The sequence below is a fragment of the Paroedura picta genome, chromosome 13, assembly GCF_049243985.1.
Source record: "Paroedura picta isolate Pp20150507F chromosome 13, Ppicta_v3.0, whole genome shotgun sequence".
In the NCBI taxonomy this organism is placed as follows: domain Eukaryota; kingdom Metazoa; phylum Chordata; class Lepidosauria; order Squamata; family Gekkonidae; genus Paroedura; species Paroedura picta.
The window spans coordinates 47,129,888-47,148,569 of record NC_135381.1 but is presented as its reverse complement, the minus strand read 5'-3'; the positions used below and the strand labels follow the sequence as shown (position 1 = coordinate 47,148,569).

General features: G+C 47.6%; 2 protein-coding genes and 1 long non-coding RNA gene across 3 annotated transcripts in view; 1 reads left to right on the top strand and 2 right to left on the bottom strand.

Moving 5' to 3' along the window:
* Positions 1-12,190, top strand: part of LOC143823029 (uncharacterized) — a 38,388-nt gene extending 26,198 nt beyond the window's left edge. Inside the window, exons 3-5 of the mRNA XM_077308828.1 lie at positions 11,616-11,702; positions 11,822-11,941; positions 12,075-12,190. Of these exons, the coding sequence (XP_077164943.1) occupies positions 11,616-11,702; positions 11,822-11,941; positions 12,075-12,190 (323 nt within the window). The remainder of the gene's footprint in view (positions 1-11,615; positions 11,703-11,821; positions 11,942-12,074) is intronic.
* The window catches only part of LOC143822801 (uncharacterized), a 104,047-nt gene that overhangs the window by 53,555 nt on the left and 31,810 nt on the right, over positions 1-18,682 (bottom strand). The gene's annotated exons all lie outside the window — the stretch shown is intronic.
* Positions 12,565-15,983, bottom strand: LOC143822800 (uncharacterized). Its single transcript, XM_077308394.1, has 4 exons — positions 14,264-15,983; positions 13,671-13,754; positions 13,409-13,492; positions 12,565-13,110 (listed from the first exon to the last, which is right to left on the bottom strand). The coding sequence occupies exons 1-4, from the start codon at positions 14,883-14,885 to the stop codon at positions 12,617-12,619; spliced, it is 1,284 nt and encodes a 427-aa protein (XP_077164509.1). The 5' UTR covers positions 14,886-15,983; the 3' UTR covers positions 12,565-12,616.

Sequence of the window (18,682 nt, the reverse complement as noted above, 5' to 3'; positions counted from 1 at the left end):
GACTAACAGTCCGCGTTTAATTGAGTCAAATGCAGTCTTTTCAGATACCAGGATATCTTTTCTCTAAAATTCTGCATCTATGTGATCATACATTTTTCAATTGTTCTTCTGTTTCTAGCTGGAGTATCTTTTATATCCATTGTAGTAAATGATCCTTGTCTTTTGTACTTAACTGTTTGAATTTGGTCATCTCTCTTAGAGCTCTACTTTCCATGCTGGTGATCCTCCTTAGATGTGAAACTAATTGATAACATAGCAACCATTGAAAACTTATCTCCTCATCATTAATCTCTTTTTCATCTGGCCCAAGTCTTGCCAAGACTTGATTTTCTCCTGAGCATTTTCCCCTCAGCATTTACCATGCTGCCACGTGTTTAGAAAATCATTCTTATTTCTTGTGTATTTACCATGATAAGCTTCAAGTGAGGACTTAAGCTGATTCAAGATTTACTGTTCTTTGTCTTGGATTTTTAATCCAGTCCACTATCTAGACTAGGCCTGTCACTTGATTATATAATTTTATATTTGTAACTGCTAATCCTCCTCTCTTTTTCTCATCTTGCAATTTTTAAAGCTTATTCTTGGTTTCCTAGCATTCCAAATAAATTTGTTTATCTGTCTCTGCAACTCTTTCAGTATTCTGTCACATATATATCCAGCTCTAACCCTGCACCAAGGGGTGTGGCCTGTTTGATGGGTGATACTGGCAACAAATTGTGAGAACTTTAGTGTTTGAAATTTAAGAATTAGTTCCAGCAGTACATTCATTTTGATTGCAGAGATGCTTCCCAGCCATGAAATTTTAATTTTGTTTTCTGTCTAGATAAGTCCGCTTGTATCATCTTCCAAATCTTCTGCTTGTTGATTCTAAAAAGATTACAGTTTTGCCTAGTCACATTCATCCCCAAATATCTGGTGGAGTTGTTGGTTACTGTGCATTCTGTACTCTTTATAATATTTTCTTGGTGCATTAAAAATTTCATCAATTTGTCGTTTCCCTATTAATTTTGTATCCTGAAAATGATACAAATTCTTCGATATATTCCATTTTCTACTGCAGTGATCTTGTGAGGTTCTAAGACTCTTAAGACCACATCATCTGCATAGCTTTTCATTGTAAATTCTGTATCGTCCACATTTATACCTTTAATTATTGTGTCTTGTGCTTATTGGATATTTTTGACAAACCAATCTGGTATTTCAGTATGGAAGATGGGGCATCATAGGTGCTGCTGAGATTTTACAGTGACAAATTGCCCCCATGTGAATGCATCTGAAAATCAGACTCTCATTTTAAGTAGGAATAGGAAGAACACGTTTATGAAGCTGATAGCACTTAATTTCCTAAAGGAAAAGAGAAATTAAGCAATTGTAACAATTCCAGGAAAATTTACCAAATAGCTGCTGTGATTAGTGTTAATCTAAGGGATGAACATTTTTTTCCAGTTAGAAAATGTGCTAATAAAGGGTCTTAAAGGTTATAGTAATGCTCTGCCACCCCCACTCCCCCATGCAGATCTGTATTTCCTTCTTGGTTGCTTGGTTACCAGGCATATTCTTCCCCTCCCTTGCTGCTGTACATGGCAATAACGAACAAAGGGGCCATAAATCTGGGTATAGAAAGTTTACCCACCATCAGCATAGTGAAAGAGCATCATGATCAATATCCTGCTGCTAGAATAAAAAACGGTGCCCCAACTTTTGGCTCGATCATCAAGCGAACTGAAGGGGAAGGGATGTCGACTTTTGCTTCCCAAGGACCAGCCAAATCGTGGCCCAGCCAAGGGTTAAAGGCAAGGTCAGGCACTCAAGCACTTCAGGGTGTCAGCAGGGCATGTGAATAAAACTCTAGCCGAAACTGGTTGGCCCTGGGCAAAATCTGGCAGGGCTGAAAGATTACTGTCTTTTCACTGCCAATATTATCTACTTGACAGAACTGAGTTTTATTGGTTTACCTGGAACAGAGCCAAACAGAGCCAGGGGAATAAGCTTTACTCCCTAGCCAAACGCACCACCACTTCCTGTGAAAAGAGGTGGAAGTGTTTGCTCCTTCAGAGTGTTTACTTTAATTTGCCTTTGTTGTATCTTTCTTGTAACCAAACCTGCTTCTATAGGTCACAGTTGTGTGTGGTGGAGTCTGAATTGGCCATTCCAGGGCAATGCCCTGGCCAGGTCCGGAGATGGGTGTTGATGGGCTTGGACAAAGGAGTTGATGGGTCTAAGAAAGGGAACCATCATGTCTCAATGGGTCTAGCTGCTGAGGTTGGGAAAGAGATCCCCTCCCCCCCCCCCCCCCCCCCCCGGGCAGAGGGGCCAAGCAGGAGTCACAGATGTGAGACAAAGGAGTTTGCCTAGGAGTCCCAGGACAAGCAGGTTTCTGCTAGGCCACTGAATCAGAAATACAGTGGAGTGCAGGAGAAGGAGGAGAGCAATACATGTTCCAGGCAGTTTCTGTCATTGCTAACCTGTAGTGAAGGGCAAGGTGAAGAGGGGGGTTTCCAGCAGTGTCTTGTCAGGTTTTTAACAGTGTCTGGCTTGGGCATAAGCCTAGACAATGAACAGTGCTACAGGATGTGGACAAACAGTGTGCCAGAATATGAGGCAGGGTCCTGCCATACATAACAACACAGTCAAATAACAATACAACAGCACAGTCATAAGAAATGTTGTGAAACACATGAAGAAAATAGAGCTGCCGGGTGGTTTTGAGCCAGCAAGATTTACTGGAAAAGGAGCCCCATGATCAACTCCGTAACTGCTGAAGTTATAGACTCTAAGGAGGAAGCTTGAGGCAGAGACCATTACTGGGTCTTGCCAAGACTCAATTTTGTGCCTTATTACTACTACTACTTCTACTACTACTACTACTACCCACCAAGGATCGCTGCCTTGTTGTGGCAAGGGAGCTTGCGTAGTTCAGTGAAGCTATGAGCTATACCGTGCAGGGCCACCCAAGACGGACAGGTCATAGCTGAGAGCTCTGACAAAAGGTGATCCACTGGAGAAGGAAATGGCAAACCACTCCAGTATCTTTGCCATGAAAACTCTATGGACAGTTCCAATAGGCATAACGATATGATGCTGGAAGATGAGCCCCTCAGGTCGGAAGGTGTCCAATATGCTACTGGGGATGAGCAGACGGCTAGTACGAGTAGCGCCAGAATGAATGAAGCGACTGGGCCAAAGCCGAAAGGACGCTCAGTTGTGGAAGTAACTGGTGGCAAAAAGACAGTCCGATGCTGTAAAAAATTTTATTCCATAGGAACCTGGAACGTCAGATCCATGAATCAAGGCAAGCTGGACGTGGTTAAACAAGAGATGACAAGACTGAACATCGACATTTTAGGAATCAGTGAACTAAAATGGACAGGAATGGGTGAATTTAATTCAGATGACCATCAGGTATACTACTGTGGACAAGAATCTCGCAGAAGAAATGGAGTAGCCTTCATAATCAATAAGAGAGTAGAAAAAGCAGTCTTAGGATACAATCCCACAAATGACAGAATGATCTCAGTTCGAATCCAAGGCAAACCATTCAACATCACAGTAATCCAGGTCTATGCCCCAACCACTGCTGCTGAAGAGGATGAAGTTGACCAGTTCTATGAAGCCCTACAACACCTTCTAGAAGCAACGCCAAAAAATGATGTGCTTATCATCATGGGGGATTGGAATGCTAAAGTAGGAAGCCAAAAGATAACCGGGATAACAGGCAAGTTTGGCCTTGGAGTACAAAATGAAGCAGGGCACAGGCTGGTACAATTTTGTCAAGAGAATACAATGGTCATAGCAAACACTCTTTTCCAACAACCCAAGAGACGACTCTACACATGGACATCACCAGACAGTCACCACGGAATTCAGATTGACTACGTGCTCTGCAGCCAAAGATGGAGAAGTTCTATACAGTCAGTAAAAACAAGACCAGGAGCTGATTGTGGTTGAGATCATCAGCTTCTTGTTGCAAAATTTAGTCTTCAATTGAAGAAAGTAGGGAAAAGCACTAGGCCACTTAGGTATGATCTAAATCATATCCCCGACGAATATACAGTAGAGGTGACAAATAGATTTAAGGAATTAGATCTGATAGACGGAGTGCCTGAAGAACTATGGATGGAGGTTCGCAACATTGTACAACAGGTAGCAACTAAAACCATCCCAAAGAAAAAGAAATGCAAGAAATCAAAATGGCTGTCTGAGGAAGCTTTACAAATAGCTAAGGAGAGAAGGGAAGTGAAAGGCAAGGGAGAAAGAGAAAGATACACCCAACTGAATGCAGAATTCCAGAGAAAAACTAGAAGAGATAAGAATGCCTTCTTAAATGAATAGTGCAAAAACATAGAAGAAAACAATAGAATGGGGAGGACCAGAGATTTCAAGAAAATTGGAGATATGAAGAGAACGTTTCATGCAAAAATGGGTATGATAAAGGACAAAAATGGTAGGGGCCTCACAGAAACAGAAGAGATTTTAAAAAGGTGGCAAAATTATGCAGAGGAACTATACAAGAGCGAGCTTAACTTCCCTGATAACCACGATGGGGTAGTCACTGACGTGGAGCCAGACATCCTGGAATGTGAAGTCAAATTGGCCTTAGGAAGTCTGAGCAACAATAAAGCTAGTGGAGGTGACAGCATTCCAGTTGAAGTATTCAAAATCTTAAAAGACAATGCAGTAAAAGTGCTACACTCAATATGCCAGCAAATTTGGAACACTCAACAATGGCCACAGGATTCGAAAAGGTCAGTTTACATTCCAATCCCAAAGAAGGGCAGTGCCAAAGAATGTTAAAACTACCGCACCATCACACTCATTTCTCATGCTAGCAATGTTATGCTCAAAATCCTACGAGCTAGGCTCCAGCAATATGTGGACTGAGAACTTCCCGAAGTACAGGCAGGATTTCGAAGAGGCAGAGGAACTAGAGATTAAATTGCCAACATATGCTGAATCATTGAGAAAGCTAGGGAGTTTCAGAAGAAAATCTACTTCTGCTTCATTGACTATGCTAAAGCCTGTGATTGTGTGGAGCACAACAAATTGTGGCCAGTTCTTAAAGAGATTGGAATACCAGAGCATCTTATTTGTCTCTTGAGAAACCTATATGCAGGTCAAGAAAAAACAGTGAGAACTGGGCATGGAATAACTGATTGGTTCAAAATTGAGAAAGGAGTTCGGCAAGGCTGCATACTGTCGCCTTGTCTATTTAACTTGTATGCAGAGCACATCATGAGAAAGGCGGGATTAGAGGAGTCCCAAATTGGGATCAAGATTGCAGGGAGAAATATCAACAACCTCAGATATGCAGATGATACCACTCTAATGGCATAAAGCGAAGAGGAACTAAAGAGCCTGTTGATGCGGGTTAAGGAGGAGAGTGCAAAAGTTGGCTTGAAACTCAACATCAAGAAAACGAAGATCATGGCATCCGGCCCTCTCAATTCCTGGCAAATAGATGGGGAAGAAATGGAGATAGTGACAGATTTTATTTTCCTGGGCTCCAAGATCACTGCAGATGGGGACTGCAGCAAAGAAATTAAAAGACGCTTGCTCCTGGGGAGGAAAGCTATGGCAAATCCTAAAAGCTAGTTTGCCAGTTTGGTGTAGTGGTTAGGAGTGCGGACTTGTAATCTGGCATGCCAAGTTTGATTCTGCGATCCCCCACAGGCAACCAGCAGGGTAACCTTGGGCTTGCCATGGCACTGATAAAACTGTTCTGACAGAGCAGTGATATCAGGGCTCTCTCAGCCTCTCCCACCCCACAGGGTGTCTGTTGTGGGGAGAGGAAAGGGAAGGCGACTGTAAGCCGCTTTGAGCCTCCTTTGGGTAGGGAAAAGCGGCATATAAGAACCAACTCTTCTTCTTCTTCTTCTTCTTCTTCTTCTTCTTCTTCTTCTTCTAAAAAGCAGAGACATCACCCTGACAACAAAAGTGCATTTAGTCAAGGCTATGGTATTCCCAGTTGCAATGTATGGCTGTGAAAGTTGGACCATAAGGAAGGCCGAGCGTCAAAGAATTGAGGCTTTTGAACTCTGGTGCTGGAGAAGACTCTTGTGAGTCCCTTGGACTGCAAGGCGAACAAACCGGTCAGTCCTAGAGGAGATCAGCCCTGACTGCTCCTTAGAAGGCCAGATCCTGAAGATGAAACTCAAATACTTTGGCCACCTCATGAGAAGGAAGGACTCCCTGGAGAAGAGTCTAATGCTGGGAGTGATTGATGGCAAAAGAAGAAGGGGACGACAGAGAATGAGGTGGCTGGATGGAGTCACTGAAGCAGTCGGTGCAAACTTAAATGGACTCAGAAGAATGGTAGAGGACAGGAAGGCCTGGAGGATTATTGTCCATGGGGTCGCTATGGGTCGGACACGACTTCGCACTTAACAACAACTACTACTACTACTAGAAGAGTCGGTTCTTATATGCCACTTTTCTCTACCAGAAGGACTCTCAAAGCTGCTTCCAATCGCCTTCCCTTTCCTCTCCCCACAAAAGAAACCCTGTGAGGTGGATGAGGCTGAGAGAGCTCTGAGATAGGGTTGTGCGATTCGGCCGCCGAAGCGGCCGTTCCGTCCGGGCGCAGCCAGCGCCGCGCCGCGGGGGGCGGAGGGCGGTGCCGGCAGCGGCATGACAGCGGGCGCAACCACGCAGGCGCGGAACTCCGCGCCTGCGTGGTTGCGCCCGTTGTCACGCCGCTGCCGGCACCGCCCTCCCCCCCCCCGCGGCGCGGCGCTGGCTGCGCCCGGACGGAACGGCCGCTTCGGCGGCCGAATCGCACAACCCTACTCTGAGATTCCTGAAGAAGAAGAAAAGTTGGTTCTTGTATGCTGCTTTTCTCTACCCAAAGGAGTCTTAAAATGGCTTACAATCGCCTTCCCTTTCCTCTCCCCACAACAGACACCCTGTGATGGAGGTGAGGCTGAGAGAACCCTGATATTCCTGAAGAAGAAAAAGAGTTGGTTCTTATTTGCCGCTTTTCTCTACCTGAAGGAGTCTCAGAGTGGCTTACAATTGCCTTCCCATTACTCTCTCCACAACAGACACCCTGTGAGGTGGGTGAGGCTGAGAAAGCCTTGATACTCCTGCTCGGTCAGAACAGCTTTATCAGGGCTGTGACTAGCCCAAGATCACCCAGCTGGCAACGTGTGGAGGAGGAAGGGGGAATCAAAGAGGGCTCGCCAGATTAGAAGTCCACACTCCTAACCATGACACCAAGCCGGCTCTAACATTAGCTGTAATATTATAGCTGTGTCTTCTACTGGTAGGGAGCTAAGTAGTTTTGTTTCTAGTAATAATTAATACTACATCTAATTTGTTCTATTACCTCTAAATTACCTAATTTAAGATTAAGATCTTAAGATGACTACCTTACTTATTAAAATAAGCAATTCAGAGGTAATGGGGCAAATTATAGTATTAATTTTTAACATAGATATGGGAGCTCTCTAAATATCGTGAAGCAACACTAGTTATAGCTGGGAGGAAGGGTGATAGCACACCTTCTGAGGAAGAATCAACATCATTCTCAGTCGAAAATATTAGAATTCTCCCCTATTCAGAATTTCAGAAGTGTCAAAAAAATATATATTACATAAGTCTGATGAATCAAGACTTGAAACAGAGAATAAAATTGGATAAAAATTATTCAAGAACTGAATATTATTGACTGGCCAATGAGGCTCTGAATATCCTGTCTGTGCTGATGAAGCTGAGTCCTTGGCTCAGAAAGTTTATCATCGTAGACTTCCTCGCGGACTGGTCACCTCAGCCGTGGACTGTGCTAACTGAAAACCAAGGAGGGAATGGCTTGTTCATTTTAAATCTAACACGGAAGGTGCAATACTTTTTAATTGGAATTTCTCCCCCCCGCATGATTTTTCTAAATATTATTCCATCTTTAGAAACACAACCCATTATTGTTTTTAACATGTCCAGGCAGCTCAAAATAAAAGCTTTATACATCCACTTAGCAATAAAAAAAATCCAAAAAAACTCACTCCAAAAATCATTTCTCCAAGAGCTTATCTGCTCTTGTGGTTTAATATCATAGAATCATAGAATCATAGAGTTGGAAGGGGCCATACAGGCCATCTAGTCCAACCCCCTGCTCAACGCAGGATCAGCCCTAAGCATCCTAAAGCATCCAAGAAAAGTGTGTATCCAGCCTTTGCTTGAAGACTGCCAGTGAGGGGGAGCTCACCACCTCCTTAGGCAGCCTATTCCGCTGCTGAACTACTCTGACTGTGAAATTTTTTTTCCTGATATCTAGCCTATATCGTTGTACTTGAAGTTTAAACCCATTAATGCGTGTCCTCTCCTCTGCAGCCAACGGAAACAGCATCCTGCCCTCCTCCAAGTGACAACCTTTCAAATACTTAAAGAGGGCTATCATGTCCCCTCTCAAACTCCTTTTCTCCAGGCTGAACATTCCCAAGTCCCTCAACCTATCTTCATAGGGCTTGGTCTCTTGGCCCCAGATCATCCTTTTCGCTCTCCTCTATACCCTTTCAATTTTATCTACGTCCTTCTTGAAGTGAGGCCTCCAGAACTGCACACAGTACCCCAGGTGTGGTCTGACCAGTGCCGTATACAATGGGACTAGGACATCTTGTGATTTTGATGTGATGCCTCTGTTGATACAGCCCAAAATGGCATTTGCCTTTTTTACTGCTGCATCACACTGCCTGCTCATGTTTAGTTTACAATCCACAAGTACCCCAAGGTCTCGTTCACACACAGGGCCATTTCGCACAGAGCTCAAAGTTGCTATTTGTTTGCTGTTAGCGAAATCGCCACTTCAACTAGCGAAATGTAACTAGCTGTGCCCGTAACGCACAGCTGCGGTTTTTGCGGAATTTAGCACTTTCACTTCTCGTCACTTTCGTAACCCACAGGCTTCCGGTTCTCCGTCTTTTCGCTACAAAGGAGGTCCCTTTTTAGCGCTTCTGGCCTCCCGTGCCCGTCAATCAAACTGCGGGCACACCTTTGACCTCGACCCTAAAGCCGGACTTGTCGGGGTTCCCTTTTTTTAAAAAAAAACCCTGGAAAACCCGTAGCAACGCGTTATCGTCAAATCATTGGCGCCCTTGGAACGTGTTTTCTATTGTTTTCTATGAACCAGAGGTTGATGCATTGATGTGTTTGATTGGTTAATCCCCGCCCACAGTACACGCCCACAGGTTACCTGCTTATATGCACCTGGGCAGACACGCGGTCGGCCTCTCTTTGTTTGCGTAGCCTACTGCCCGCATCACAGGTTAACGTTGAAATGGAGAGGATTATTGTTCAATTGTTGGCTCAGATGATTGCGGTGGTCCAGCGTATCCGCACCACTGTGCAGCATAGGAGGGCTGCTTCAGAGGAATACCGAGAACGTATTGCCAGAGCGATGACCAGCAGCACAAGACGTTCTCTACGGGCAACCATGGCGGCAAAGAGGCACTGGCAAGCTCTGGAAGAGGTCCGGTTCCCCCCCCGTTTCTGGGCGGACGAAAGATCCTCTGACTGGTGGGAAAATTTTGTGTGGGCTCGCTGGGATGATGACCACTGGATTGCCAACTTTAGAATGTCTAGGGGGACATTTTTTGAACTCGTGGAGGCTCTACGTGGACGCATGGAGAGGCAAGTCACTGGCATGCGGCGCCCCGTGCCAGTGGAAAAAAGGGTGGCGGTCGCATTGTGGTACTTGGCCACCCCTCAGTACTTCCGGACAGTTGCCCAGCAATTCGGACTCGGAGTCACTACGGTTGGCGATATCCTTAAGGAGTTCTGCCTCGCCATGGAGGCGGAATTGTTCAGCAAAGTCGTGTGCCTCGGAGACCGGCTTGGAGCGGTGAGTGTCATTCGATCCCCTTTGCCCTTTAAATTTTTTTTCTTGTTTGACAGGTCAGCAACGAAGACGCGATACACCCCACGCTGGCATGCCATGGCTTATATTCTTTTATTTCCCTTATTCCAGAGTATGGACGGGTTCGCCAGGCTTGGATTCCCGCATTGTTTTGCGGCCGTCGATGGAAGCCACATCCCTATCCGTGCCCCCGGGGGAAGCATAAAGGAGTACGGGAACAGGAAGGACTTTTGTTCTGTTCTCCTGCAAGGAACTGTGGACTTCTCCGGCCGGTTTATCGATGCCGAGGTGGGGTGGAGTGGCAGGAGGCATGATGCCCTTGTTTTCAGGGAATCGAACCTCAGGAAAGCCATGGACGAAGGGGTCTTTGTTCCAGGAAACCCCACCGCCACCATTGAGGGCGTGCGTGTGCCGGCGTTGGTGCTCAGTGACGGAGCATACCCATTACGACGCTGGCTCATGACTCCCTACAAGCGGCCAAGGACAGACGTGCAGAGCCACTACAACCTCAGTCACTCCCGGGCAAGGAATGTAGTGGAGCGTGCCTTTGGACGTCTGAAGTCCCGGTTCCGTTGCCTGATGTCCCGACTCCATGTGCATATAGACAATGTGACTCCGCTGATCATCGCGTGTGTCATTTTGCACAACATATGCGAGGACAAGGGACATAACATCCCCTTCCCTGTGGATGAACCTGATCCTGTAGTCCTTGAGGACACTCAAGACATCCCTGAAGCAAGGAGAAAAAGGATCTATGCTGAGGGGTGCAAGGTTCGGGACGCCATAGCCACCCACATCTACAGAAACAGGAGGCGTGTTTAATTGTTTTTCCCACTCTGTTGTTGAATAAAGTTTTGTGTTCTTTGTTTAACCTTGTCTTGTGCGGTTTGTGTACTTTGCCAGCAAAAAAACGGGGATTCTCTGGTCCAAAAGCACTTTGACAGCCCTAAATGCTAACTCCCCACTGAAATTGACACACACAATACGGAAGCGCTGAACGGGGAAAGTTCGGGGAGGCGGGTAGCCAGGAAGTATTGGCGACCCCTGTCAAACCGGAGGATCAATCCACTTATGTTCCAAGGAATAATTTTATTGGTGGGCAGCTTTGATACATTTAAAATAGGGGTGGTCGATCGGAGCAACGTACGTTCGTTCCCTAACCGTCATTCCGAAGATGCCGAAGCCACGGAAGGGCTCCTTCTGGCAGCGCGCCGAGGCTGAGGCACTTCTGGAGCTGGTGCTCCAATCGAAAAGTGTTGGCCGCCTTATGGCCAGCACCCACTGCCACACCAAGGGTGCTTACCTGGTGTTGGCATCAAAGCTGAGGGAGAGGGGCTATGTCCGGACCTGGGAGCAGGTCCGGACAAAATTTAAGCGAGTGAAGCTGGACTTCCTCAACAGTCTGGAACAGTGGGGGGGGGGTCCCGCAGCCAAGCGGGAGGACGGTCTTCCACGACCAGATGGTGAAAATATGGGAGAAGGCTGGGAAGCCCCCCCTGGAAATGAGGAGGCATATGGGTGAGTGCTGCCCTCGTTGTGTTTTGCCCTTAAACATGCATGGCATGACTAGCTGCCTCTTTCCCCTACTGTCCCCAATGAAATTCGAGAAAGTATTTAGATGCTGTCAACCCCCTCTGACTTAGCCCGCCAGTACTGTGTAGAACCACTTTGGTTATGCGCTTTGACTCTAACTGTGGTGTGTCTACCAGCTGTGTTTCATCTCTGGTTTGTGTGCTTTTAATTATGATTTCTCTTTTTCTTTGCCCAGCCACACAATCACCATCCAAGATGGCAAAAGCACCTGAGCGTGAGGAGGGGGAGGAAGAGGGACCTTCCACCTCAGGACAGGCTGCAGGTGAGAGTTTTATGTCTGTGCGGGAGACCCATGTGTGTGGACCCCCATGGAGCAATATGGGAGCCTGCTGTGATGCTTCCATTTGAAGTGCTATTAAATTCTTTGTTTGATTTCTATAGCAGAAACTATGGAGGCAAGGATGCGTGCCATGGAGGCCAGGGTGACTGCCTTAGAGGCTGAAGTGGCAGACCTGAAAGGGGAGTTAGAGCAGCAAAGGCAGCAGAGGGAGGCGGAAGAACGTAGGTTATGTTCCCCACTGCCCAACTCTTCTCACACTGTGGCTAAGGCCACCAAAAAGTGTATGCATGTAAACTAAAAAAATTGGAAAATATGTGTGGCACTAATGTGTACTTTTTCTCCCTCCCCACACAGTTAAGAAGAAGGAGGACGAAGACCTCTTCCGCCGCAAAGTTAGGGGGACCATGGGACGGTTGTGCAGGAGAGTGAGGGAGATGGAAGGGGCTGGGGAGGGGAGCGGTGGGACCTAAGTTTTGTTTTCTTTTTGTGTTTTGGGGTGGGGGGTGTTGGGGGGGTTCCCAGTTACTTTGCCCATTTTTCTATCCCTGTTAAATATTTGAATTTGTTAAAACACAGTTGGCTTTCTTGGAGGGTGGGGGTGGTGGTGGGGGGGTCCAAGTTACATTCCCTTGTTTTTTTCCCCTGTTGAACTGTTTCTGAAAATAAAATGTTATTTTAAATTTCCTGAAAAAGACTCCTGTGTGACTCCTTGCACACCTTTCACCCCAAACTCCTAAAACACCTTTAACCTTTAAAACACCCTCCAACCTCCAACCCACACAACGGTGCCAGAATAGGCACAATCACTAGAGAGGGTACACAGAGACAGAGTCAAAAACATAAACTTTATTGAACAGACAACAGCAAACACAGATAAACAGACAAACTGGCCCAAACTAGGAGGGGGAGAACTTGTCCGCGGGTTTAACGACTCTCTTCCCCAGAACAGTCCTCCTTCTCGTTTGGGTCGCGGCATTCTGAGAGGGGGTGGGTGGGGTGGGTGCTGGAGGTGGTGGGGGGGGTGTGGGTGTGGGGGGGGGGACGTGCACTGTAATCTGAGGAGGGGTGGCCGCCTCCATAACCGCGACCGCCCTCTCCATCAGCCTCCTTATCATTCGAACCTCCTCCACGCTTTCGCGTAGTGAGTTGTTCGAGTCTCTAAGGATGGCACGGAATTTTTTGCCCTCCTGGGCCACGAGGGAGAGCATCGCCTGGTCTGCAGCAGCGGCACGCCTGGACTCCTCCTGGCAGTGCTCCAGGATCCTTTCTCCCACACTAGTCAGGACGGAGACGCGCCGCAGCCTGCCGCGTTCCCTGGCCAGCCTCTCCTCAGCCGGGAGAGCACCCCTGGGTGGTGAGCCAGCTGGCTCGTCGTCTTCTGAAAGGACCTCTGTTGGCAAAAAAAGAGAAACAGAACTGTTAGTAACAACGAGACAGTCAAAACCCACCCTGGTGCACATGGTGGCCTTTCTTGGTTACATATTGTTAAACCAAGACTCAGAACAATGCCAGGGGAGCACATGGTTATTGTTTGTTTGCCCATGGTGGCCTTTCTTGGTTACATATTGTTAAACCAAGACTCAGAACAATGCCAGGGGAGCACAAAAATGAAAAGGAAGCACACAGTTATTGCACACAGACATTGCCCTGCAGCCATGGCTCGAAAGGAACAGTTCATGCACGCTCACCATCTTGTATCTGTATACGCCTGCGCACGGCAGGAGGTCCAGCCACCCCACGCTCCTCCTCCTCCTGTGTCCCGGGTATGAAATCTGAAAAAAGGGAAAAAAGAACATGATTTAGGACCAAAGTGTGGCAAAGCAAGCTTCAAACCCTAAAGCAGCAACGTTGAGGGACTCTCTTCTGTCTCTTGGCAGTGCTGCTGCCCTGCACGAACAGAAAAGCACAAAGCAGTTAACCCCCCCCCCCCTTATTGCAACTGATACTTACCAACATTTGTGGACGCCCCAGAATCACTGTCCTCTGCTACTGCTGCAGGGGACTCGAGGACCACCGTCCCAGGCATCTGTGTCTCTGTGGAAAAGAGCAGAAAATAGTGAAAAAGGAGCAAGCATACAACCTGAACCACACAGCAAGCTCCCAAAGTAGTGGCTAGAGCACTGCAGAAGGCCTATGGCTGAGGCATGCAGCAAAACTGTTTGGGTTGTTGTTTAAACACAACCGTTTTAAAAAGCCACCCAAAGCAATCCACAAACATCCAAGCATAGCATGCGTTGCAACGAACACAAGGCATACAATAGTGAAAAAGGAGCAAGCATACAACCTGAACCACACATCAAGGTCCCAAAGTAGTGGCTAGAGCGCTGCAGAAGGCCTATGGCTGAGGCATGCTGCAAAACTGTTTGGGTTGTTGGTTAAACACAACCGTTTTAAAAAGCCACCCAAAGCAATCCACAAACATCCTATCATATTATGCGTTGCAACGAACACACGAGAAAACGATTCCCAAACGTCAGAACACACATTTGCTCAATATAAAATATAAAAAAAATAAAATATAAAATAAAAAGAAAATTACTTACCGGAGGCAAGGGGCGTTTGCTCAGGAACCTCCTCTGGCTCCCCAGGAGCGATGGCCATCAGGTCCACCGTTACCAATTCCGCTGGTCGTTGCTGGACGGGGGGTGGAGGCCGAAAGCTAGACGAGGTGCCCTCGCCGGGATCCTCCTCAGCGGGTGGTTCCTCGACCGGGGCAGCCGGTTGCCGAACCACCTTAAGGCTCCTCCCGACGCGCTTCGGCCTGCCGGCTCCTTCCCCGTCTCCGTACAGCTGGCGCTGCTCCTCGAAGTAGGGGCAGGTCACCTTTTCGTTGCCGGAACCCTTGTTATGGTTCACGGCTCTCATGTACTCCGCCCGCATCGTTTTGGTTTTCGACCGGCATTCAAGGCCGGTCCTGTTGTGGCCCAGGGCACGCATCTTTATGGCCACTTGCTCGAAGACCTCCCTATTCCTGTGAGAGGACTGGAAGGCGTCCTGGATTTTCTCTTCCGAGAAAATCGCGATCAGGTCCCTGATCTCCGCGTCCCTCCAAGTTGGGCCACAGCCGGTTGCAGGGACGGACGAGGCTTGCGAAGAGGATTCCATGGTGCTTTCGCTAGTAGCTGAGCAAAATGGTGGTGCGAGGTGCAGGGTGCAACGGATCATATACCTTCCCGCACACAAAGACAAAGGGACTAGCCGGCTCCTGATTGGTAGAGGGCAGTAGGGGACACGCGCATTGGCCACATTAGGTCACATGTCACGTTCAAAACTCCTCGCGCGGGAACAGGATCTGCTCCTAATGGCCAGATTACCGCCTTTTGTTTGACTTCTCGCATGCGCTGATTCGTCCACACGCGGGAAGAGCAGTTTGAACATGCAGCGGGAGCCATTTTAGTGAGATGTCCGCCATTACAAAAACGCATGCCGGTGTAAAACCAAGAGCAATTGCAGTGGTACGCGACAGTTCCCCAATAATATTCACCAACCAAAGCATAAATCAATGACATGTAACTGGCGAACGTTCGTTGGCACGCTCAGCGGAAGGTTTTTTAAAATGAACGGCGGACGGCGACTCCGCTTGCCGGAGGTCTAGCCGCCGATGGAAGGGGTTGTCCGCACCCAAGCACAACCACGCACCCGGAACCACACAAAGACCCACTACACATAAACCGCCCCTCATGAAATCACCTCGAATCATATCTATTGAACCCCAGTAATCTAAACAGGAGACTGCGAGCGGCGAACGTTCGTTGGCACGCTCAGAGGAAAGTTTTTAAAAATGATCCCCGTACGTTGACTCCGCTAGTACTGGCCTAAGGTAGACGGGGTTTTAAGCTTTGGGCAAATGTTTGGAACGTGACGGTGTGTGCCACTGTGCTTTTGAAAAACTATTGTGGTGTCCGGGCAGAATTTCAGAAAGTGATCGTGCTTGAAAGCCAGTCGCTGTCTCGTTGCCTCGTAGATCCCCGCTCGCTCGGAGAAAAAAAATGGCGGACAGTTCGCCGGAAGTTAGGAGGAAAGGCTCGGGAGGAGGGACTTTGAAGAAACCGCAACAATGGTAACGCACAAGTCTGTGGCGCTACTGTTGCAGATTGGTTGCAGGAGTGTATCGCTATCCGGAGGGTGAATCCACTTTTCTGGATTCCCCTAGAAGCGCTACAACGAAGCGCTTTTTGCGGGTCGGTTGCAGGACTGTTGCAGATTGTGTACGACGTCGTGGGTTATGGCAAATTTGTAGCGTTTCCAATTGGCAACCATCCTGCTACTTTGAAGCCGTGCGAAATGGCCCACAGTGTTACCTAGAAGCGTATCTCCCATCCAGTAGGCATGCTTTTCATTTTTCTGACCGAGATGTAGAACTTTACACTTATCTTTATTAAATTGCATCTTGTTCTCATTTGCCCATTTTTCCATTGTGTTCAGATCTCGTTGAACTCTGTCTCTATCTTCCGGAGTATTTGCCAGTCCTCCCAATTTGGTGTCATCTGAAAACTTGATGAGTAGTCCCTCCACCCCCTCATCTAGATCATTAATAAATACGTTAAAAAGTACCGGGCCAAGCACCGAGCCCTGAGGTACCCCGCTACTCACCTCTCTCCAGTCTGATGAAACATCATTGACAACAACTCTTTGAGTGCGGTTCTCTAACCAATTCCCTATCCACCTAACTATCTGAAAATCCAGATTGCAGTCCTTCAATTTATCCATCAGAACATCATGGGGAACCTTATCAAAAGCTTTACTAAAATCCAAGTAAACGACATCAACTAAATATCCACAATCCAGCAAACCTGTCACTTGGTCAAAAAAGGAAACCAGGTTGGTCTGACAGGACCCGTTGGAGACAAATCCATGCTGACTTCCTTGGATCACCGGGTCATCCTTCCTCCCTTTTTTGAAGATTAGAATAACGTTTGCTCTCTTCCAATCCTCCAGGACATCTCCAGTCCTTAAAGAGGTCCCGAAGATGATGGACAAGGGTTGTGCAAGTTCTCTGGAAAGTTATTTGAGCACTCTTGGGTGCATTTCATCCGGCCCAGGGGATTTGAACTCATCCAGTGCAACTAAATGCCTCTCAACAACCTCTCTCTACATGTCAACCTGTCACCCAGACACTATCTCTTGGCTACGGCCATCTCTAGATGTGCCTAAACACTTTGACCTGTGGGAAAAAAACAGATGTAAAATAGGCGCTGAGCCTTTCTGATTTCTCTGCATCCTCCATTAGAGTTTGTCCATCCGCACCCAACAGTGGGCCTATTGCCTCCTTTACTTTGCTCCTCACATAACTGAAAACTCTTTTCTTGTTACAATGGGCTTCCCTGGCCAATCTTAGCTCACTCTCAGCTTTGGCCTTTCTGATGATTGGTCTACAGTGCCTAGTAACTTGTAAGTACTCTTCTTTAGAGCTCTGTCTTTCCCTCCATTTCCTGAACATCTCCCTTTTCTTTTTTAGTTCCTCTTGAAGTTCTCTGTTCATCCAAATAGGCTTCTTAGAGCTCCTGCAGTGTTTTCGTCTTTCTGGGATAGTCATTGATTGTGCATGCAATAGCTCTTGTTTAAGTAGCGCCCACCCTTCACATGCTCCCTTCCCTTCCAGCATTCTCGTCCATGGTATGACACTCATCATGTCTCTGAGTTTATTAAAGTTTGCCCTATGAAAATCCAACATCCGCGTCTGGCTACAAGCTTCCTTGGCTCCCCATCTCAAAAGGAATTCTATGAGGACATGGACACTTCCCCCTAGGGTCCCCACATCCTTCACCTCATCCACCAACTCTTTCCTGTTGGTCAGTATTAATATGCCCATCTACCCAGTACTAATATGCCCATTTATTCTTTTGTATGTGGCAGCAACAAAATGCCCTTTGGAAAACAGATTGTCTAAACCAGGGTAGTCAAACTGTGGCCCTCCAGATGCCCATGGACCACAATTCCCATGAGCCCCTGCTCTAAACATTGTAGCAGAATTAGGATTCTCAGTTTTGAACCTCGTTTGCTAACCCATTGACAAATATCATTAAACCACTCATTTAAAGCATGTTTGTTATCGAAAAGATAATTAAGCTTCATGTCCCTTAATTTTGACAGGCTGTTTCGGGGAGAGGCGTTTGTGGTTTTTTACATGAAACACGTTATCTCCTAAGGACCTCTGTGATAATTTGGGTTTGACTGCCTTTGACCGATTATACACGGGGCAGGTAATCCAGGGTGGCAGCAGCAGAAGGGCAGCCCCGATAGCTCAGGACGCTGCCTCAATCCCAGCCCTGGCCCAGTAGAGGGCCCCGGAAGGCCCACAGCAAGGGAACATGGAATCTTCCGCGCTCCCTGGAATTCCGTGGGGGCCAGCAAGGGCTGGGTCAGGCCAGCAGACTTGGCCCTTTGGGTCCAGCTCTTACCCCAACCTACGGTGTCCAGCAGGGACACCTCATGCCCCTGTCAACTCCGTGGCGCTGTGGAGCTGGCTGGGGATTTCCCCCACCCCCACCTGGGTGGGAGAATGCCATACTGCTCCCCACCATCATGCAGTGGGGGCCTCATGCTCCCCGCTCCTCCTTCGGCTGCTGCCACCTCCAGGCAACCTACCGGGCTTTCCAGCCCTGGTGTTCTGTGCATGGATCGCCATGTGGCTGGGCCCGACCCCCTAACCCGAGAGGTGTGTTGCTTGCCAGGGGCGAAAATTAAAGATGTTTCAGAAAGGCTGCCAAAACTCCTCAAATCTACGGATCGCTACCCATTTGTGATGGTCCATGTGGGAACGAATGACATGTCCCTGAATACCATCGCTCCTGTTAAAAAAGACTATCAAGATCTGGGGAGGAAGCTCAAGCAAATGGGGGCACAAGTGGTATTCTCTTCAATCTTGCCTGTCAAGGGAAGAGGAATGTGTCGGGAGAGGAAGATAATGGAGGTGAATCACTGGCTGCGTAGTTGGTGCCGGCAGGAGAGATTTGGTTTCT